Raw genomic sequence first — 23,133 nt, 5'->3', positions numbered from 1 at the left:
TAGGATTTGGACGTACGTGTGTTCAACATTCCGATCTAAGGCGAGGTCAGTAGTGGTTGCCGTACATTATTTGTGCACAAGGATACAGGTGGGTGGATCTACTCGGTGTGTGCTCTATGACCTGAATTTTACGGATATTCCAACGTCTTGTGTCGCAATAACGTCTGGAATCGTCTCAAGGGTTTCCAAATATTGACACAGAGCATTCTGCTTTTTGCTAAACCCCTGCAATTCCAATTTTAAAATTTGGATGCATCTCGCGTTTTTAGACGGTTTCGCCATAAGCACAATTATTTCACTTCGGGTTTCGTGGTCCGGTGACGAACTGTGTATAGGACCGGGCGTTCGCACTATCCCCGAGTCGCCGATTAATTTTGACCTCCCAAGCATTGAGCCGCGCATGTATGGGTTCCATTAAAGGTTTCACCATATTTTGGAGGATGGCAGGAAGGATGTTTTGAATGGGGATCTGAATGTGTGATTCAATGTCATTTTTAATGTCCTCTAATTTTGAAGTAGGGCCAAATCCAACTTTGTGTTTTCTTCTCCAGTAGAGCCCCAGACATCCTGGTTCGCCAGAGGTCTGTTCTCTATCTGCTGCCTGTCTTCGGGAAAATTGTTTACAATTTTTTCTAAATCTTTTTCAATGTTCCCCCTCCGAAGAATAAAAAGAATACACCGAGGAACAGCACCCGCTCTAATGCCAATCAAAAAAACAGGGATGATAACCCAAACATACTTTTTTGATGTAAAATCCAATCAGTAGAATGAAAAATGACTCCCTACATGTATTGGTTTATTTGCTTTCGTGCAATTGATGTCACGCAAGCGAACAGAACGCACACATGACCATACACCATACGACAGTATCCCAGCACCATGACATAGATAATAGAGTCCACTATACTGTTATTTTCCTTCTCCTAGGTCACCGAAATTAGTTTTCTGTTCGCGCCAAAACTTGGGATGCATAACAGAGAACTTCCGAGTACAGATGCACACAGAAAAAAGTTGGTGCAATGCACCGGAACGCAATGTAGGGATTTCCATGCCTCTGAACGACATCACGTCACATGTCTCAAAAATGAATGGCGGCAACAACGGTTCAGTATATTTCCCTCCTTTATTTTAAAGACTTGCATGACGACTGTAGGAATATGACGTGTTCGTTGACAGTGTTCGTTTCCAGACCTTCATTATGTACTTACATGGGGCGAAAACCCTCAAATATGGTCAAGAGTGAACTTCTTGCTCGTCTTCCGAAGCTGAAATTGAGGCACTTTCAGCCTTAAAATGCTGTGTCATTCCGCTCTGTAGAAGGTGATGACCATTGGAGCTGTCTGCGAGTCCTTTTTTCATCACTATGCACGCTCCCCATCGCTCTTACGCGAGGGCTCTAGGCGGCAGGTGGTTTAAGGTTATAGTGTGTCCCAGGTCTAAAACGAGCGCTCGAAGGGATGTTACAAAGTTGGTTTATTTCATTAATTTCAGAAAAAAATATGTCGACAAACGTAAGTTTTACGAAGGCTTCATATAAGCGTTGTAGTTTAGCGAGACCGGTAATTACAACGTTTGAGTGAAATCTTTCCGTGCTTCATAACATCTTAAATTGGGCCGATGGATAATCAAACCTCGTAATCTGCAATATCGTTTACATATTATTGCGTATGCTGCGGGTTGTCTTGAAAGGTAAGAATTTCGTGCCATCAAAGAATGTTACGAGTGACTTCACTGATGGCAAGAAGGTGAAGCCAGCATCCCGACTGTTGCACTCCCAGGCTCATGCGGGAAGTCGTTTGGGCGCAATAGGTGCTTGGTACGCTAATTCGGGATGCAAAATGCATTCAGGAGGGCCGAGTACTTCAGCTGTGCCCCATTTACTCTCGGTTGCTCTCTGGAAGCTCAGCGCTAGGAGGCTGCTCGGTGGAAACCACTTCTGGCAAATTTTCGTTCCCTGCAGGCTGTGCGGGTACACCTGGCAGTCCCTGAACAAATGCGTCTTCAGCAGGGCGAGGCGGCACGAGTCCTTGGCTCGCACCTCCTGCGTTAGGCAGATAGCCTTGGCCAGCGCCTTCTACGAAAATCATGGCCGGCTGTCCTTGGGAAGGCGACTGGTTCTGCTGCTGCGGGTTCGCTGCTCCCTGGCCGCCCCGCAGGTTAAGGTCTCGGAGAAACAGAGGATCGATGGGATGCGGAGCAAAACCAGGGTCGATGATTCCCTGACCTCCTGGGAATCCCTGCCATGGGGCCGCTGCACCGGGCTGGAACGGCTGCCCGCCACCCCGGCGCCTCTGCTCTTCAAGTCCCCTCCGGAGAAGCTGGTCGAGCGGGTTTGGTGCGAAGCCAGGATCAATTATTCCAGATCGGCCAGGGTAAAATCCCCCAGGATATTGAGGATACTGTCCTTGCGGAAACTGCGGGTAAAAACCATGTGGGTAGGGGTATCCTTGAGGGTATTGAGGGTACCCCTGCGGGTACGGGTAAAACCCTTGAGGTGGTAGAGGGTATGATGGAAACTGGGGCTCAGGTTGTTCAGGAGATATGCCAGGTGCAGGGGTCGTCTGACTGGAAGAGTCGCCTGTTGAATAAAACCCAGTATTTTGGGAACTTTCCGTTGTTGGTTCTGGAGCTTCGCCTCGTAGTCCAGTAGGTGCGAGTGTGGTTAATTCAGCATCCTCGTTGACAGACGTCTCGGGTGGGGTGGGTGTGGCCTGGCGTCGCCCTCTCACCTGAAAAATAGAGTCACATTGGTACGTTACTCGAAGTATATGACTAAAAGCCTTCCACAATGCCTCCTCTGTAAGTGTTAAGTTGAAAGGAGTACCACACACCAATTTTAAAGGAACTCTAGAAGAAGTCACGATAATTTGCACATGGCGTGACAGTTCAAACCTTTTCTACTGGTCTTGCAAATGGGCAGCAAATTATTCAATGTCCTTCAGCGCGTCCCAAATAAAGGAGGGTATTCAATCACACTAAATCCTTCTCCGTACAAAACATTTGCTGAGCCGAGCTTCTACCTGAGTTTACATATCCACAATATTCGTGGGTGGCCTGTATCCAATCCGTCGCAATCCGTGTGTTAGTTCATTGATATACCGAAAGCATCTGGGGCATTTAATTTCCCACATTTATGCGTTTCATTTTTTGTCAGCGAGCATTTAGTTTGGTGAGGAACAGGACGCGGTGGCTCTTTACACCATGGCGTACGAGCAATTTAAACGCCGCGCAGCAGTGCGGTCGAGAAGAGAACGTTTGAGGTTAGCGCGCCGCGAGGCTCTGCGTCATGCTACGAGCTAAGTCACTGGGGTGGTGGGGGGGGGGGGGGGGTGTCTGGCACGGGTCAGTAGCCCGGGAAGGTAGTAAACCGTGGTTCCGGTAAGCTCAATCCTGGGGATCGCAGTCGGGGGCTAGATCCCGGTGAACACATCTGACGGCCCACGCGATAGGCACGGACAATATATGTGGTGTCTGTGCAAACAAACTCTGGGTGTAGCGGGTGAGATGCCTGCATTGAATCCCGTGGTCAAAGGTTCAAACTTCACTACCGTGAACCTTCGGCACTAGCTAAGGGCCTTGTTTCAGTGAATTGCAAATACTTTATTAAGATTAAATGACGCAACGAATCCGTGACGCATAAAGCGCAAAAGATGTACAGACGGGTTTCCTCTTTGAGTCCTCGTTTCCTTCTAGCTTTTTGGAAAGTGGACGCCGGGGTTCATTAAACAAGCTCAGGAGAACTTGCTTGCCTCTCAAGCGGGGTGTGGAATGGAAATAATTCTCGGTCCGGTTCTTGTACCGCTCCGAGCTAAATGGTCCATTTCAAACAGAACATCACCGTTTAACAACGGTGGGAACAATTTTCAATCATAGAAGCAAAGAATACTTAACAAAATTGAAAAATATAATTTCGGTTCTGTTCATATGAGGCTCCCAAAAAAGAACAAAGCGTCCGCGGAAAACTCACGTTTTCCTAGGTGCTTTGGAGGAGAAAGCATCGTGCCTTTCCTGGTGATACTTATCAAGGAATTCCTTACTCCCACACTGTGTTTGCGTCTGCCCAAATCTAAAAACACGGGACACACGAGGGCAAAGAGCTTCCCGTGCTTCCCTCCCCTCGACCCCTTCCTGGGAGCTCTTGAAGCTCTGCGTGAACATGTACAAGGGACCCCCACAAGCGCACTTCAACACTACGCGGACCCCATGTACTGCAGACCACAACTAGGCCCTCGACCTACATCCTTTGGGCAATAAATCTTGTTGTCCCTTTCTTCGTTTTCGCGTTTTGTCTTTTGCCGTGAATTACTTTGAAGAACAGACTGACCCGACAATTAACGTCACATCTTGCCCAGTGAAAGCATGCGCCGGTTCTACTCACGCATCGTTACGTTGCCCTGTCCAGCGGTGTGACGTCACGGCTAATTCTTGCTCAGCTACTAGCAGCGTGCCCTGGTAGCGTGGTGATAACGCACTCGTCGCCTACTCTAGAAACCCTGGTTTAGCTGCCATACGTACTCAAACGCGTGTTAAAATGGAAAGAATTTGTATGTTGCCTCAAAACAGACATCCGTCTGTCGTCTCTAAAGCGTGATGTCTCCAACTTTCACAGCATTATGAAATGTTACATTTAAAAAAGTATTCGGGATTTGTAGACACAACTTAGTTATCTGTGAACGATGGAGGCGAAAACCAAAAACGCCCGTGTGTTAGAGGTTTCCCCGAGATTGTCAAAATTTATCCGGAGCCTTCCACTACGCCGCGCTTCATATCGCATGTGTAGCGTCAGTGCGTTAAACCCTACAATCAGTCAATCAGTTATCCAAGAACAATTCTCTGCACTCAGGTACCAAATCTGTGACTAGTTCACTTCGAATTATAACAGCATTAGGGGTTAGGTTTCATAGTAGCCGCAAAGTAATCCGTGATTATTGCGTTGACCGGCAAATTTGGTCACTGGGTTGTGGATTTATAAACACGCGCAGACCAAGAGAGCGGACCGTTTTGATCAGTTGGTTCCGCGTGGTGTGAGCTGATCATCTGTGAAAGCGTCGTCGATAACTCACGTCAGAAATATCGTCTGTTCGTCGGGCAACAATGGCTTCAGAAGTTTCTTTGATAAAAATACATTAGTTAACTGCCCTTTGCATTATGATTTTCAATCAATGAATGCTTTTTTGTATTGTTAAGTATTACTACCAAATTATAATATTGTGTTTTCGAGTCAAAAATATCGCCTGCTCGTGTCAGAAGTTTCCTCTTCTCCCGTAATAATACGCTGGCAAGTCTGCTGGCGTAACAATACGCAAGCAGACGATACTCTGACGATCTCGCAGACCATCAGCAGACTGCACCAACGGATCAAACAGGACCGCTCTCCTGGTCTGCGCGTGTTAGTTAATGTCCATTAAGCTATATGCACAACCTATTTTGCACATCGTAGATACAGAAACACCATGTTTTCACCACACCACGCTCAGCAAAGTAGGCAAAGCTGAGCCTAATTTCGCACAAAACGCCACTGAACAACCTCCTGACAGCTGGAATTATTCGGTTGGCGACCGGATTACAATGATGGCTCTTGGAAAAAATTCGCTGGCACCGGGAGTAAATTAGAAGGCACCTGGATTAAATTAGATGGCGCTTGGATTAAATTTAGTGGCGTCTGAAATAAATTGTATGGCGACTGGATTAAATTGAGCGGGAATACTGTGGTTCCGGCAAAACGTGATGAAGACGCAGAATGTAATTGTCAGCAGCATGCGAACAGCAGTTATCAAATATCCCGCGGGACCTCCCTGGCAACAACACAGCAGACAAAACCTAATTGACGAGATTTTGTAACGGCCTGCAACGTAAGCGAAAGATTGCGGTTTCTGTTCTACGTCAGAACAGCGCAGTCACCGCACTTAGAAGTAAAGTCGCACTTACACGTGCGAATTCAAACGTCCTACTACACTCCACATGGAAAAGTTACCCGCGTGGCGACAAAGTTCCTCACCTCTCTTGCAGCTATGCGTTCCGCTAGCCGACGCTCTCCGCGTTTCTCCCACAGTAGAACGAAACGTCGAGCGCTTTTTTTTCTAATCTTTTAACGTCCATAAAGTAGCTAATGAACGGTGGATAGTCACTGGTTGTAGAGTAAATAGCAGCGTTCCTGTCGACGCAAACGCGATGGGAACTTCGCGTCCGCACAACGTGTTGGAACATATACCAGAGGAAATGCTTAAACGTTAATGAGATAACTCTGAGCGGAGTGTCTCTCGGACTTTTTAGTTACTTTTTTGCACCAGCGGCCATTTTTACCATACAAAACCAACGCCGGTTTGTGGTGCCATGGACCACTGAAGATTTTCTCCTTAAAAAGACCACTGGAATGGGTAGAGATACCGCAGTTCAAATTTCAAAGCTGAATTTAGGGTTCTACACTGGGTATATTGGTTATTTAGTTTGTGGTCTAGACAAAAACACTGCCACAACCGGGTTATTGCGATTGATGAGTACATGCATAATTACGATTGACGGAAGGACTGGCAGGCCGTTCTTTAACACACTGAGGCAGTCGTTGGGGACGACTGGTAGCAACAGAGATTGAATTCCTAATAAGCGAACACAGTGGGGACGTCATGTTTGAATAACATATAAAATGCTGGTTGTTTCTTGAATAAAGTTTAGTTGGAAGTGACGCTTCGTTTGTCTTGCTTGTTTTCTCTTCTAGTGTCCGCCTTTAAACCCTGTGATCATGTCGAACCAACTGGCCAACACCAAGCTGTTGCTACCTTTGTCCCCAAGATGACTGCTATGTAAGGAATGTGGGCTTCCTGTGATGAGAAGTGGAGCGGAAATTTCGAGTCCCGCTAAGCACCTTGCAAGCAAACATCGATCTGCCCAGAAGCCATGAAAAAAATATATTAAGAGTAACACTTACAGATAATATAACAGCAGCGTGGACGCGGTGAAAAATGCGATTAGAAGATATTCTAGGTCCAATTAAGCGAATGAAATGGGGTAGGGCAGGTCACGTACTAAGCCCGAAGAACACGTGGATCATCCGTTTCACTGAATATTTACCACGAGGTAGTAAACAAAATAGCGAAAGACTGATGATTCAAAGGATGGATGAAATAAGAAAATTTGGCTGCAAAGACTGAACTTGATAAACTCGTGTTAGCAACAGTCGGAAGACTTGGAGGCCTTCCACCTTCAGTGGACACAAACAGGCAGATAATGATTACCGTGAAAGGGGTGCTTCGTGGAAAACATGGTGTGCCTGTTAATCTGCCAAAGCAGAGTTCTTATTGACGCACAGCTGTGTGTAGCCTTCATTCATGCTCTTTCACAGTGGAGCGGTATATGGCTGGGATACCATTGAATTTTCTTGTACACACACGAAAACGTCCGAGGGTCGCCAGCGTAGAGACACGGCCGTGTATAAGTCCGAGCAAACGAGTAAGGCAATGGCTTACACGTTATCCAGAAAGAAGAAAGCTAGGAAACCACTAAATATCACATAGCGCGCCAAGGCCGCCGTCTATGATGGTACACATTGAACCACGAGGTATGTGGTCATACCTGACGTAGCAAGAGGAAAGCTCAGAAGCCACCCGTAATACAATGTGTTCCGCGCTTCGTGCTATAGTGGATTCGATTGCTTCGACTGCCTCCAAAAAACCAATGTTGGCTTCGTCCAGGCACCCACTGGGGCTCTGTGATAAACCAGCTCTGTAGTTAAGATGGACTTTCTGTTGGGCGAGTTGTTGTCAACTTTGCGCTAACAACTCGTTTTATTGTCATCATAGAACATATAGCCCTGAACTTTATACGACGACCACAGCAAAAAGGAAAAAACAGGTACACGAAACATATGATGCGCTACTAGCAACTGTGAAACTTTTAATGAACATGACAACGTATACGACAACGTAATACCCCTGCCACCTTTTTATCACATCCCCGTGCGCGTTCGTGCCTAACCAATTCATACAACTTTTTTTCAGATACTCCGTCTCTCTTTCCAGCAACGAGACTGACGGAGCACTAATGCACTTACCCTGGAGGCCCGAAACCATGCAAATTCCCTCACAGATTTCCCTTGTCACTCTGTCCCTGGATTTAAAGAGCACCTTCGCTTTTGGGAAATCTGGAGCGCATTTGCACTTGGCGCAGTGCTGCGCCACATTACCCGAAATAGCCATCTACTGACACAGCGCACGGTACTCCTTTAGCCTCTCGTTGATACATCGTCCTGATTGCCCTATCTATACCTTTTTACAAGTAAGCGTAACCTTGTATACAAGGCCAACAGAGTACTTCACAAACTTGCGCATGTGCGCAACACCACAACCATCATCTCTACTAGTATCCTTTTTCTTGGTCTCCAGCGCTTTTTCTATCAGACTGCACATGCTTCCAAATTTATCTGGCGCAGAACAGACTACCTGTACATAATGCCTGCCTCCTATTATTTTTAAACGATGGGACGATCCATGAATATACGGTATCACCATGGCACGTCTATCTGGTCTTTCACACGTTCACTGTTTTCCATAAACAACAACGGCCATAACCGTTCTTGCGGCAAAACCTATCAAAGATGCCAAATAGACACCTTTTCTGAGCCTGGCTGATTGGACATCAAGGCTTTCGCTCATGGCATGAAAACACGATTTTTTATCGCCTGCATTAGACATGCTCTGGCTATCCCTCACTTAACTAATTTACTATGGGCAGAATCAAAAGGAAGAAGCTGTTTTTCTCCCTTGCTATGGTAACACCAGCAAGTTTTCCCCTGTCCGAACTTAAGCCACAAGTCTAAGTATTGAAAACAGTTATCTATGGGCAATTCAAACGTGAAATCCAACCCTTCATGCGCTTCTTTAAACATAGCCAACACATTCTGGACAATGTCTTCAGTACCACTTCCAAAAGCCGCGAACACCAGGAAATTAATTAATTCTGATTAATTGTAGGGTTTAACGCACTGACGCAACACAGGTGATGAGGCACGCCGTAGTGGAGGGCTGCGGATTAATTTTGAACACCTGGGGATTTTGAACGTGTGCCGGGATCTCGTACACACGGGCGTTTTTGCTTTTCGCCTCCACCAGGAAAACGGCCGCCGCGGCCGGGAATCGAACTCGAGATCTCGTGCTCAGCAGCGCAAAGCCTTAGCCACTGAGCCACCACGGCGGTTGCACACCAGGAAATCGTCCAGCTATCAGAAGAATCTAACTACACCACCATGCTTAAGGCTCCCCTCCAACACATGGTCTCCATGTTCCATATAGATGTCGCAAAGAACAGGTGCGATGCAGGAGTCAATGATGATGCCATCTTTTTGTACAAACAAGGCACCATCAAACGCAATGTACAGAGAGCTTAGGTACCGGCCTAACATGTCGAGAAAACCTCTGGTGCTTATGGCGCATTCATTTTGAAATCTAACGCATCCCTAGGCATCAATGCATTTACTGCTGCCATAGCGGCGGTGGGCGCATGCTATAAAAAGGTCCGAAACATCGATTGAGAAGCACGACACAAGTGTCCACTCCTTTAGAAAATTCACCACTTCATCCGACTTCTTGACAAGGAACGGGTCTTCCGCGGGTGATCTTGCTAGATGCCCTTGCAGGAACTTGGCGAGTGCATTCGGCCACGTTGCCTTTTCCACTAAAATTGTCCTAAAAGGCTGTGTGTGTTTGTGGTTCTTGATACTGAAAATGATGGCATCAGCATTGGCTCCTGCATTGCACCTGTTTGTTCTGACATCTATTTGGCACACGAAGACCGTGTGTTGGAGGGGAGCCTTAAGAATGTTGGTGTGGTTAGATGCTTCAGATACGTAGATGATTTCCCGGTGTGCGGGACTTTTGGAAGTGATACTGAAGGCATTGTCCAGAATTTGTTGGCTATGTTTAAGGAACCGCATGAAGGGTTGGATTTCACGTTTCAATTGCCCACAGTAACTGTCTTTAGTACTTATACTTCATGCTTAAGTTCAAACAGGGGCACACTTGCTGGTGTTACCATACCGGGGGTGAAAAACAGCTTCTTGCTTTTGATTCTGCCCATAGTAACTTAGTTAAGTGAGGCATAGCAAGAGCATGTCTAATGCAGGCGATAAAAAAATTGTGTTTTCATGCCATGAGCGAAATCCTTGATATTCAATCAGCTAGACTCAGAAAAGGTGACTATCCGGCATCTTTGATCGGTTTCACCGCAAGAACGGTTATGTCCGTTGTTGTTAATAGTAAACAGTCAAAATGTGAAAGACCAGATAGACGTGCGATGGTGATACCGTATATTCATGGTTCGTCCCATGGTTTGGAAATGATAGAAGGCAGGCATGATGTACAGTTAGTCTGTTCTGCGCCAGATTAGCTTGGAAGCGTGTGCAGTCTGGTACATAAAGCGATGGAGACCAAGAAAAAGGGCACTACTAGGAAGGTTGGTTGTGAAGTTGCGCACGTGCGCAAGTTTGTGAAGGGCTCTGTTGACATTGTATACAAGGTGCCGCTTATTTGCAAAAAGGTATGCTTAGGGCAATCAGGACGATGTATCAATGAGAGGCTTAAGGAGCACCGTGAGCTGTGTCAGCAGACGGCTATTTTGGGTAATGTGGCACAGCACTTCGCCAAGTGCAAATGCGCTCCAGGTGTCCCAAAAACGGATGTGCTCTTTAAATCCAGGGACGGAGTGACAAGGAAAATCTGCGAGGCAAGTTGCATGGTTTCGGGACTCGAGGGTGAGTGCGTTAGTACTCCGTCAGTCTTGCTGCTGGGAAGAGAGAGACGGACTATCTGAAAGACAGTTGTATGAATTGGCTAGACACGTACGCGCACGGGGAGGCGATACAAAGGTGGCAGTGGTATGTGCGTTGTCGTATACGTTGTCGTGTTCATAAAACTTTTCACATTTCCTAGTACCGCATCATCCGTTTCGTGTGTCCTTTTTCCTTTTAAATGCAGAGCATTTCTTAGCCTCGCCTCTTCCTGCGTCGGACGGCGTCCACAGCTCCGCGTCCGCAGCAGGTGCGCCTCTCCTCCTTCCCTCCTCTCTCTCAACAGCAGCTGGCGCGCGCATGCGTCGTAGTCGGCCCGTTCGCTCCGTCGCGGTCTCGGCGTAACAGGTGCGTGATAGCAGCGCGGTGGGGCGTGGAAGGGCGGGCGCTGCTTGCGCATGCGCGCTCTCCCCCCCGTACTGCTCTCCCTCTACTGCGCGCGCTGCAAATATAAAGCGGCTAGCGGTCGCTCGTGCTTCAGTCACTGCGTTGCTCCTTCCTTCCTTGGTTGACGCTCGCTCCCACGTTTACTCGGGTCTGCTACTCCAGCATCACGGAAGAAGCGATGGAAGCAACACTGCCTTCAACCAGTACTGAGGCCCCAATGCTCTGCATTTACTTGTGTTCCCCTCGCGGGAAGGCGGCGCGGGAATTTTTTTTTTCTGTGGTCGTCGTATAAAGTTTAACGCTATATGTTCTATGATGTCTGGATATCAACTAACCCAACACCAAGCTTTATTGGTTTTGTTGCGTTGACGTCCAACGATATATATAAAAAAGAAAGCAGGAAGGTGCGCAGATGAGCTAATGGAAATAAAACGGCAATGAAAGCAGTTGATAGCGCCTCTCCTGTCTTCTTTCTTGTGATCGTCCATTTTTAGCGCTAGAACCTCGTCGCACAGCTCTGTAGTGTTGGCAATAGTGAGTGGCAATAAGGTTGGTTCGTCGAGATAGCCCGTAGCGCTTCGTGAGCTAGAATATCTCCGGATGCCGTATGTCCAAAGTTTCACGGCTGCTCTCTTCGCATGGTTATATGTGATTTTTATTCGAGAATAGCCGTAGTTGGCGATTTCAATGTTGATGTGCCGGGACAAGAAGACAGTGGTTTACGCGTTTAATCTTGGAGTGATTTGGCTTGCGACGGCACACCGATCCGGATCAACCGACTACGCTGCGGCGTAGCCGGATCGATTTGGCATTATCCCAGAAAGTGCCTCTGTTGCGAGTCTTCCGATATGTTTACGGCATAGTGACCAGAAAGTCATTGCCACCGTCGCTACTAAGTGTCAATGAGCGATTAAAAAAAGCCTTCTTGAAGTTTTCTTACCATGTGCTTCAGATCTGCGATTGTCGCCCAACCTCCTATGGTAGGATATCCTGGATTGTTTTTTCTCCTATTCTCATAGGGCCTACGGTATAGCATAGACACGCTTAACACGTAAGGAGTCAATGCCTTGGAGTTGCTGGGCCTAGCAAGGACTTCACGAAGACAAGAAATGCAGAATTGGCTTCCCGGTTTGGCTCAGGAGGTCAACATGTTACTTGTTCCCGTTTTGGTGTTGTTCACTTAAAAATTGAGGTCTCTGTGTTTCTCCCTTCGTTATTGTAATGTTACGGCACCTTGCCCCCAATGTCAGGGAAGAAGTATAGTCTAAATCACATTATCTTTGGGGGACCACCTTGCCATCAACAACAGATATTCGACCCACCACACTGGCCTTGAGCTGTCCCAACAACGCAACCAGCAAATAGGACTCATTTTAATGTAATAATTGAAACGACTAAAAACAATATGGCTACCAGGAGCGAGGTAGAACTGGTTAGTGCGAAATAAACCTTGTTTCTACACACGCCCTTTGTCTGAACAACCCTGTTTTCCCGTCTCCTTGCAGCGCCCTAGATACCTAATGTGGCTGCAGACTTGCTGGATTACAGAAATTGTCAGTGAAAGCGCACGATTCACTTCAAACATTTATTTTGTGGCCTTCCGCAAAGCAAAAGGTCACGTCATCATTGCGCAGAACCACAGCAGAGATGTATTGTAATATGCCAAACAATTTTCCGAGCCACGCCATTCACAAAATTTGCAACTTTGCGCCGTGATTGGTCATCCGCGTGTAAGCAATATCGCCAATCTTCACAAATTTTACCTTTCCGTGCGTAGCTTCGCATGAAGAGGAGGACATAAGTCGTGAACGCAATTTGGGGGCACGTGAATACCGTAGTGAAGAATCCTTCCACACATAATTTACCACGCGCACTGAGGTGTGTGGTACTTAATATTTTGATTTTTTGAACTGGTGAAAGCGCATTATAACGACATCGGACTTGATATCAATGTTCCCTCCTTTCATGCGCCCGTTTGCTTTAGGATGTACTAGAAGTCCTTATCCAGAGTGATTGCTTCTCCAAGACTGGGGTCGAACTGGCAGAACATATATACGCTGCGGGCGTACAGAAACTTCACAAATTTCTACCCGTTCTATATATTTTATCTTAACACATAACCTGAAGAAAAGCTACACATTTTTTTCTTAAATTACCTGCTCCTTCAGAGCATTGTCTCACGCAGAGACTGGTATGGTTAGCATCTTGATGCGGGGTTACATTTAGGCTTCTCAGTTTCACGACATCTCTTCCAAACATCACCTGACTTGTCTCTTGTCAAGCTTACTTTCCCTTCACCTTTGCTACTTCCAACTACATCTCCATGTGAACTCTTGTAGAATCGGCCGCGACTCAAAATACCACAAGCTATGTCAGTCTTCCCCAAGATTTTCTCACCTGCTCCTCGTCAGCATTGTCTTCTGCGTCGGCAACGAGGTTTTCACTCGGGGACCCTGCCGCCCCGTCAACCGGTCGGGACGATTCTACGCCAAGGAACTTGCCGAAGAAATCTGAGGCAGCATCGCCCAGCTGCGGCACTGGCCGCACCTGGGCATCTTCCGAGTTGCCGGTAGCGCTCACAGACTCGGGGAAGACTTCTGGTTCCGGCTGGGGCCGCGGTGGCTGGGCGTCATCATCACCATCGTCCTCAGCTGAGCGCCGTACACGCTGTAAATGCACATAATTGTTTGCAATCAGAATAAATCTTGCTTAGCGTGCTCAGCTTTCTCCAACCCTAAGTGCGGCTCTCAGGAACCTCCTCTGAATGGGAAATCCGGCCAAAATTTTAAATGTATTCAGTAAATACACATCTAAACTTTTTACACAAAAATTCTCCCTCCGACGCTTTGATGTCTCTTGGCGCCAAAACTGCCGTGCACCTCCTGTCACTAATACTAGTCAGCAACCACCGCACATTGGTGAATCGTCCGGAAAGTTTCCCCCCAAAGTGGAGTACATTGCCGCCAATATTTGGCTGACCCCAATGACTTTCACAAGTTTAGGTTGCCAAATGTCTGCCAACTGATTGGCAGTCAGCTATCAACGTTCGCGAAAACTGGCTGTAAGTAGAACTCGAGGTAGAATGCATGAAAGCAAAGAACTTTCTGCAAAGGGCAGTTTGGTTTAAACATCGCAAAACTCTGCTGTACGAGAGCAAGACCCTTAAAAAGACGTACATTAATTATTATTGAAACGCTGTTAGCGTAGAAAAAGCGTTTGCTAAGCCTGAAGCGCATATTTCTCACTTTGAGGAGCACTTCATCCTGCACTGGGTAAAGATTGTGATTTTTTTTCTATTAAATTTAACATATCTTGGCGACTTGGGGCCGTCGTAGATACATTGTAGGAGTGGAGGGTTTCTCGGGTAACGCGCTAGCAACTGCCTAGATGTGTAAGACAGCGTGCCCTATTCACAAACCTCTCTTTGGAGGCGGTAGCCGCAGCCATGCGCTCGGCTTGGCGACAAGCGTAGTTTCTTTTAACGCGTTTCACGTTACCTGTTTTGTTCTTTGAGTAGCGAGGATCCTTTGTATTCTCTCCACACTATGAACCATGAATGAGAAGGTGATCAAGTAATACTGTTGCGTTAACGCTTAGTGTACCACTTACATGCGTCCCATGCATGACTGGCGAGCTTCGCTGCATTGGACGGTTCATCGGGTGCACGTAAATGTAGAGATATTCGTAAATAGTTGACATATGCAGTCGGACCAGAGCATGTAGTTTTGCCAGCGAGCCCAGTTTTCTTCCCTTAATATTTACGCAGTTCAGTTGTGGCCCAAGCCTACGTGGAGCTTCGATCGCTCGTACAGTGGGGTTCCCGTGGCAGCCCACGCAGTTTATGAATACGTTATAGTCAGAGGACTGATTTCTTAATATGAGGGCATAAAACTTCTTGTATCAGCTGCTTAATTTTTCACCGTCAGCATACTAATCTCAAAATTTAGGGGTTTAACGGCTGTGCTGCCAGGCCGGCCTTAGTCAACTTCTCCGGATTGATTTTGACTACCTGTGGATTTTTAACGTGTGCCGAAATATCAACACACAGGCGTTTTCGCTTTTCGCCTCCATCTAAAAAAAATCCCCCCACCTCCACGAAGGGGATCGTGCGGAAATGCGAATGCATTGGGTGCACCGATGAGTGCGGTGCGAGTAATTATTATTAATGGCGTACTTAATGAAGATAGACGAGAGTGTGAGTTCTCCAACCGATGATGACGGAGTGACGTCACCGCCAGATGGAGGTGTAATGCTCAGGTTGCATTGTGTTACACTTCGTGCTTGCGGTATCGTTGCCGCGAGGGATTCGACTTCACCGACTTGCATCGCTATCAAGGCGCCAGGCGCGCGCTCCACTGCATTATATAGATTCCCAGCGCAACGAGCGGAGAGAGGGTACGCAGAGAGGAGAGAGAGCCCGCCGAGCTCCGCGATGCGAGCGCCCTCATACGCCCGAGCACGCTCCTCCTCTCCACTCACTCTCCGCTACTCCGCCCGAGCTCTGCGATGCGAGCGCCGCGGGTCCGCCGCGCCGAGACGACTACGACGACGACGAAGGCAGAACTACGAGGGGCGCGCTCACGTGCGCTCGCGCTGGAGGAATGCACGCGCACGCCGACCGAGCACGACAACCCCCGACTAAGAAATGCATTCGCATTTAAAAGCAGTCACCATGGCGTGGATCGAACCGGCGTCCTTGGGCGCAGAACACCACCCTAGCCACTGAGCCATTGTGGCGGATTGGCATAAAAATCTCACCGACCAGTTACAGTGGCTGCGTTGATACCGGAATATTTACTCATCTTGCATGCTTCTATAAAATTTCATGCACTGTATACGTACTGGTCGCAGCGATCGTTTTTGATAAGCGCCTTGGCTTCTTTCATGTTACTCCGCTTATTCTGTTTGTGATGCATTACGGCGTCCTATGGGCGCGGCATGGAATTTGGAGGAGCAGTGTGTGCTTCACACGTAAGAATGGTGTGACACGGGTTGCTACTACGTTACTGCCTTGCAAGAAATGTGGTTAAGATAAAGTTGAACCAGCTTTCTGCCTGGCTTAAGGATTTTTTCGCGGGACATTGATGATGCACTCCACCTTCTTACCGATAATTTAGTACGGGGTATAAAGCAACACACACACACATATATATATATATATATATATAGCGAACCAGAATAGAAAATGAGGGGCTCGTAGAAATAACACAGAAATAAGGGTTGGCAGTATAGAAAACCTCGGAATGCAAAGGGGAGGTTGTGGTAGGTCATTGAAACAGATAAAGAATTTGGAAAGAAAGAAAGAAAGAAAGCGGAGAAAAAATGCCCGCCAGGTGGGATCCGAACCCACGACCTCCAGAATACCAGTCTGGTGCGATAACCACTACGCTACCGGCGGGGCGATTTTCTCCCCCGCTTTCTGGGGTATTTATCTCAATGTAATTTTTTCCTGTGCTTGGGGGTGGTAGCCATCGCCACTCTGACTTCTCGGGGTGAAGGGGACCTTCTTTTTTAATCCCCGTGCCGTGACTCGAGTGTCTACGACATGTCGAGAGTGGTCAACCAGCGTTGAACCCTCTTAAGCTCCCTATGGCACCAAGACTGCCAGAACAGAGGCCCTCGCTATGCATGTAGCGAATCAGAATAGGAAATGAGGAGCTCGTAGAAATAACACAGAAATAAGGGTTGGCAGTCAAGAAAACCTCGGAAAGCAAAGGGGAGGTTGTGGTAGGTCATTGAAACAGATAAAGAATTTGGAAAGAAAGAAAGCGGAGAAAAAATGCCCGCCAGGTGGTATCCGAACCCACGACCTGCAGAATACCGGTCTGGTGCGATAACCACTACGCTACCGGCGGGGCGATTTTCTCCCCCGCTTTCTGGGGTATTTATCTCAATGTAATTTTTTCCTGTGCTTGGGGGTGGTAGCCAGCGCCACTCTGACTTCTCGGGGTGAAGGGGACCTTCTTTTTTAATCCCCGTGCCGTGACTCGAGTGTCTACGAGTGTTGTTCTTCCGGATATGTTCTCATGACCTGAGGAATTCCCCAAGGCTCATTTGGGGGTCCTCTTTTTTTATTTTATATTTAAACGTTATTACTTTTGGCTCCAAGTCCTGGTTCGAAATGTTCGGGAATGACTATGTAGTTTACAGGACTACAGCGAATGAACGTGATTCCGAATACCTGCAGCAAGATTCGAATTTAATAACATCCTGGTTTGCTGATTCAGAAAAGTCGTTTAATATTAAAGAGTGTGTTAACGTCACCTTCACAAGAAAACCTTCATTCCAATTGAATACGTATACCGTAACTTACGCTGCTTTAAGAACGCCCGAGGAATATAAATCACTAGAAGTTTATTTAACGGGTGGTTAGAGGTTAAATAGGCACGTTCACAACAAAAAAAGTTACCGCTGCACGTGTTTCTGGCTTTCGGAGACAAATTTCAGCGAACCTCCATCTAGCTTAAAAGAACAACCGTATTTCGCTCATGCGCGCTGGATGTTGCAGCTAGCTTAACCGGCGCCAAACGCTCACAACTTTATTAGTTCGTGCTAGAAAGCGTTGTTTCCCCTCCTGCGTTGTTTCAACTCCGCGCTGTGGGGACAACGTACTTAATTTATGTTTTCTTTATTTCCTTTCCACTTATACGCTTTAAACCGCATCACTGCTCTTTTTCTCAAATGTTGACAGAGCGAACGACTTCATGTCCTTCACCGACAATGCATCGTCTACACGAAAGGTGCAAATCAGCAACAGAATTGTCGCCCCCCCCCCTAAGCTCTAAAACGCACGTTTCGTGTTCTATGTTTGAATGAATTGATTAGGGTTGCTAGGAAACATGCGCGAGTTTTAATTAATGTTGAGACATAAAGCTGTTCTCCTGAGTTGTTTTCTTCGTGCATTTGTTTAAAAGCGCTTGTAATAAACGTTTTTATCCTCAAGCTATTTACGCACCTTAAGGTGTCTAAACGGCAACAAAGCAGCGGGTGGCCACCGCCAGAGCGGTATCTTACGAAAGTCACTCGTTTTATCTTGGACGCTGGGCTGCTTCACCGCATTCGCATGGCCTCCATGGAAGTTCCATTAACCTAGGGCTGCCGTTCTGTGCCTCCATTGGCACCCCCTTCTTAGCCGCGTAGACGTGTGTGCGTAGACCTCAACCCTACAACACAACACTTGTATTAAAAACCTATTTTGTTCTTGGTTACACCAAGAACAAACTGCAGATGGATGAGTGCTAAACTTGTTAACATGTCTTGTGGTAGAGTGTGTGCTCCCCTTCATCCTTATGCAGAACTCGGACGTTTTCAACTTCGGCGTGTGCGCTCATAATTGAGCCAGCCTGCAGACTGGTACGCATGCGTCGGTATCTTCGCCTTGCACTTAGGTGCATATTTGGCGTTTCCCATTTTACACTCCTTTCTAGCTTGCTTAGCGCTTCCTTTGTTTAGATAGCAAGAGGACCTATGCTAAAGAGGCTGGATTAACAATATCTCAGCAGCCAAAGAAATATCGTAGGGTATCGGGCCTCCCTGTCCAGTGGGATTCACACCTTACAGGATTTCTTTAGATATATTCAGACAAGTAAACGATCTTTATGCGTTGCACCTTCCTGACAAATCTTTAAATAATTTCTGATCTTTTGTCCCTTCGCTGCTTTGTAACTGTTCGGGCGCCATAGGATCATTGCAGAAGACAAGGCTAATACTTACGGAAGTATAGTCGTACCACAAGAAATAAACTTCACTGTTCCCACAAGAGCACATGGCTTGATCCGCTACTTATTAAGGAGCAACGTGATAAGTGATGAGTATGTAATAGACTAAAATATTTTTCAAGCATGTTGAGTAGCAGGTTTTTGTGCTTGGTTAGGTAAATATTTTTTTTTGTTTTTGCGGCATACCTTAGAGTCATTCATGAGTTGGTTTACGTTTGAATTCAAATGCGCGTGGCATGGGGCAGCAAACGATGTGTTTAATTTCAATCAAGCTAGTGTTGAATATTCACTAGTACGGACGGAGGTCTTAGATACATGCAGGCGGCTGGCACCCAGACAAAAGAAGAGATTAATTTCGAAGGGCAAGCGGGCAAGGATTATGCTTTTGACATGCGTGCGGGATGCTGGCCGCAAGCCACTTTCTCGCTGCAAGCCCTCTTCGCTTAAGGTAAACACGAATACCACGTAATTCTCTCTAAAAACGTGCCCATTTTGTCTGAACAAAAGATACGGCCCTTATTATTACCATTCAGTCATATCACCAAGCAGACATGTTCGCTTAATACGAGCTTTGAACATCCTTATATGGTCCAAAGCCCATAAGCTCCTAATAACATTAAAACATATTGTAGTCGCGTCTAACTGTACTGTACCTGAGTAATGCTGACATCTGGGGAAGTTGGTTTTGCATTGCTGAGTAGTAAAGCGCAAAAAATCACACAAGGGAAGGAGAAGGACGACAGAGACAAGCGCTCGGTTGTCGTTCTTTGTCTCTTGCGGACGTTTTTGCACTTTACTCGTTAGCAATGTATTGTACCCTAAGGCTAGGCAGCTTGAAGCTGGGAGAAACAGCGTAAGAGCAAGTTGCCACACGTAAATACTTGGGCGCAACACTGGATTGATCTCTGCACTTGGGATCCCCATCCGCGCCCAATCTATTTGAGCTTGTTTTATCGTCATTTGACATTGCATTGAATGTTACCTGTTCCCTAACGCTTGGATACTTCACAGAGTCAGACTATTCCAAATAACAGCCGCTACAGTAACTGATCAGTTTCGAGTCATAAACTGCCAGCTGCGATCTCCCACTTCCTAACTTTACATATTCTAGTTTGACAGCGTTCAGGACCATGATACACCGTTATTACCAGTCGATATTACCATTATTACCAGTCAGTCAACCAGCCATGATAAACCAGTCAATACCTGTCTGGTGCGATAACCACTACGCTACCGGCTGGACGATTTTCCCCTCCACTTTCTGGGGTATTTATATGTAGGTATTTTTGTTTCCTGTGCTTGGGGGTAATAGCCAGCGCCACTCGGACTACTCGGGGTGAAGGGGACCTTCTTTTTAACCCCCGGGCCATGACTCGAGTGTCTACGACATGTCGGGAGTGGTCGACCAACGTTGAACCCTCTTAATCTTCGTATGGCACCAAGTCTGCCAAAAACAGAGGCCCTCGCTATGCATGTAGCGAATCAGAATTGGAAAAGAGGGGCTCGTTGAAAATAACACAGAAATAAGAGTTGGCAGTCAAGAAAACCCCGGAAAGCAGAGGGGAGGGTGTGGTAGGTCATTGAAACAGATAAAGAATTTGGAAAGAAAGTGGAGAAAAGGGTCCGAGTGGCGCTGGCTACCACCCCCAAGCACAGGAAACAAAAATACCTAAGCATAAATACCCCAGCAAGTGGAGGGGAAAATCGCCCCACCGGTAGCGTAGTGGTTATCGCACCAGACCGGTATTCTGGAGGTCATGGGATCGGATCCCACCTGGCGGGTATTTTCTCTACACTTTCTTTCTTTGTATATATATATATATATATATATATATATATATATATATATATATATATATATATATATATATATATATATATATATATAAATTTGGAAAGAAAGAAAGTGGTAAAAAATGCCCGCCGCGTGGGATCCGAACCCACGACCTCCAGAATATCGGTCTGGCGCGATAACCACTACGCTACCGGCGGGCCTGTTTCCCCACCAGTTTCTTGGGTATTTATATCAAGGTATGTTTTGTTTTATGCACTTGGGGGTGGTAGCCAGCGCCACTCGTACTGTTTCTGTTTCTATGACCTACTGCATTCCCCCCTTTGATTTCCGAGGTTTTCTTGACTGCCAACCCTTATTCTGTCTATATATATATATATACACAGAAAGAAATGCCGGCAGTGTACAACGCCAAAGGAGGCATACGGGAAAGCAAAAATAGAAGTCGAGAAAAAATCCGCCGCCTTTTTTACCGGAAGCGGGAGTCGAACCCACATCGCCGGATGACGCGTGCGGTGCACTGATCATTATGCTATTCCGCGACGGCCCCTCTCTGGACTTCACCGCGGGAGACGTACAACGGATATATATATTTTTTCCCTCCCGGAGACACCGGATGTTTTTGGGCCTTTCGCCACCCGTGAACTCGCCGCATTTTCTGTTATCCCCACAACCCGCGTTCATGCAGTGTGTTCCTCCTTGCCACCTTGTTCCTCCCTCTTCCTTTCGCCTTTTTTTTTTTTTGAAGGCTCTTTTTCGCCTGCCTTTGGCAGAATAAGCTCTGTATGCTGTGTGTGGTCGTTTGTGTGTTTGTTTCCCATGTGGCTTGTGTTTCGGGGCGCCGCCCCCACTCTGAGTCCGTACGATTTTACCTTCATTCCTGAGGAAGACCTGTCTCAGGTCGAAACGTTGGAAATAAAGTCTCCGAAGAGCGTACTTCTACTTTGTGCGTATATATATATATATATATATATATATATATATATATATATATATATATATATATATATATATATATATATATATATATATATATATATATATATATTATATATATATATATATATATATATATATATATATATATATATATATATATATATATATATATATATATATATATATATATATATATATATATATATATATATATATATATATATAGTCGTGAAGTAGAGTCCTTAGTTGGTGCAGGAATACGCACAAAGTAAATGTACGCACTTCGGAGGCCTGAGAGAGGTCTTCCTCAGGAATGAAAGCTTTGGGAAAACATCGTATGGACTGACGGTGGGGGCGGCGCCCCGAAACCCAAGCCACATAGGAAACAAACACACAAACGACCACACACACCATACAGAGCTTATTCTGCCACAGGCAAGCGACAAAGACCCCCAAAAACAAACAAATCAAACAATCAAAAAACCAAACAAAGAGAGGGGGGGGGGGGGGGCGGAGGAACATACCGCAGGAACGCGAGTGGTGGGGATGACAGGAAATGCGACAAGTTCATGGGTGGGGAGAGGCCGAAAAACATCCGATGTCTCCAAGATGGGAAACTACAAAGCCCATGCCGCCATGAGCAGTGAGTTTACATGTGCGTCACCGGTAACATAGATTGAATACCGACCGTTTTTAGTGGCAAGGTCAAGATTGCAAGCGGGGCCCTTTACTGTGTTTGAAGCCCGGGCAGGTTCCGCGACTTTGGGGGTTCCTGGAAAAGCCAATGAGGGAGCATTTGAGGCGTCCCCTGCCCCGCCTTCGCTTCCCTCTGTACACGGCGTCGCGCCGTGTCGCGCCAGGCCAATGCACGGTGTGTTAACTGTTAGCACTCGGCCTGTCGCCCGCAAGCGTGCACCCCTGGGCTTATTCCACGAAGATATGGCGGAGTGGGGCAATTCGTAAAAAGATGAAAACAAGAACAGAGAGGCGACAGTCGGTGTGTGCCGCGCCTCCCGGGCAACCAAAAAATAGAAAAGAAAAGAAAAAGAAGGAAGCTGACCTCGCCGCATATAATCAAGCACCCTACTTCTACAGTGCGGGCCACGCCACCGCATTAGGAATGTTACGCTCAGAGCTTGCACTCATACAGGTCCTGGTCGGCGCACTGCTTGGCCTTTCCCGTTCTACGTCGCCCGCACCTTCGTTTGGGCCTCGCCTGAGTGAAAGCTGCCACTCCAAACTGTTCGAGAACAGCGAGCCACCACCTTCAAAAAGCGGCCGGGATTCACCGGATGTCCTGCTGCCAAACCTGGTAGATCTTCGTCCCCTCGGCTGGCAATCTGGAACCACGTCAGCTGACCTCGCCGCATATAATCAGCACCCTGCTTCGACAGTTCGGGCCACGCCACCACATTAGGAATGTTACGCTCACAGCTTGCACTCATACAGGTTAGTTACCTTCAAGCCTCATGTTACCGTAGCAGCAATCCTTCTCTCGTTGCGGTGTCGTGGCCCCCCGA

General features: G+C 46.9%; 1 protein-coding gene and 2 non-coding genes across 3 annotated transcripts in view; all 3 read right to left on the bottom strand.

Annotated features, from left to right (window-relative positions):
* Positions 1 to 1,104: 1,104 nt before the first annotated feature.
* The window catches only part of LOC144178983 (uncharacterized), a 44,005-nt gene continuing 21,976 nt past the window's right edge, over positions 1,105 to 23,133 (bottom strand). Inside the window, exons 3-4 of the mRNA XM_077707137.1 lie at positions 13,562 to 13,831; positions 1,105 to 2,729 (exon numbers count right to left, since the gene is read on the bottom strand). Of these exons, the coding sequence (XP_077563263.1) occupies positions 1,878 to 2,729; positions 13,562 to 13,831 (1,122 nt within the window). The 3' untranslated portion in view covers positions 1,105 to 1,877. The remainder of the gene's footprint in view (positions 2,730 to 13,561; positions 13,832 to 23,133) is intronic.
* Positions 16,490 to 16,562, bottom strand: Trnat-ggu (transfer RNA threonine (anticodon GGU)). Its single transcript has one exon. It is a non-coding gene; the product is annotated as a tRNA-Thr (tRNA).
* On the bottom strand, positions 20,802 to 20,874 carry Trnai-gau (transfer RNA isoleucine (anticodon GAU)). Its single transcript has one exon. It is a non-coding gene; the product is annotated as a tRNA-Ile (tRNA).

Source organism: Haemaphysalis longicornis, unplaced genomic scaffold, assembly GCF_048455015.1.
Source record: "Haemaphysalis longicornis isolate Haplotype H1 unplaced genomic scaffold, Haemaphysalis longicornis Haplotype H1 scaffold_1, whole genome shotgun sequence".
Lineage (NCBI taxonomy): Eukaryota > Metazoa > Arthropoda > Arachnida > Ixodida > Ixodidae > Haemaphysalis > Haemaphysalis longicornis.
Note: the sequence above shows the minus strand (reverse complement) of the source record. Positions and strands in the feature narration are given on the sequence as shown.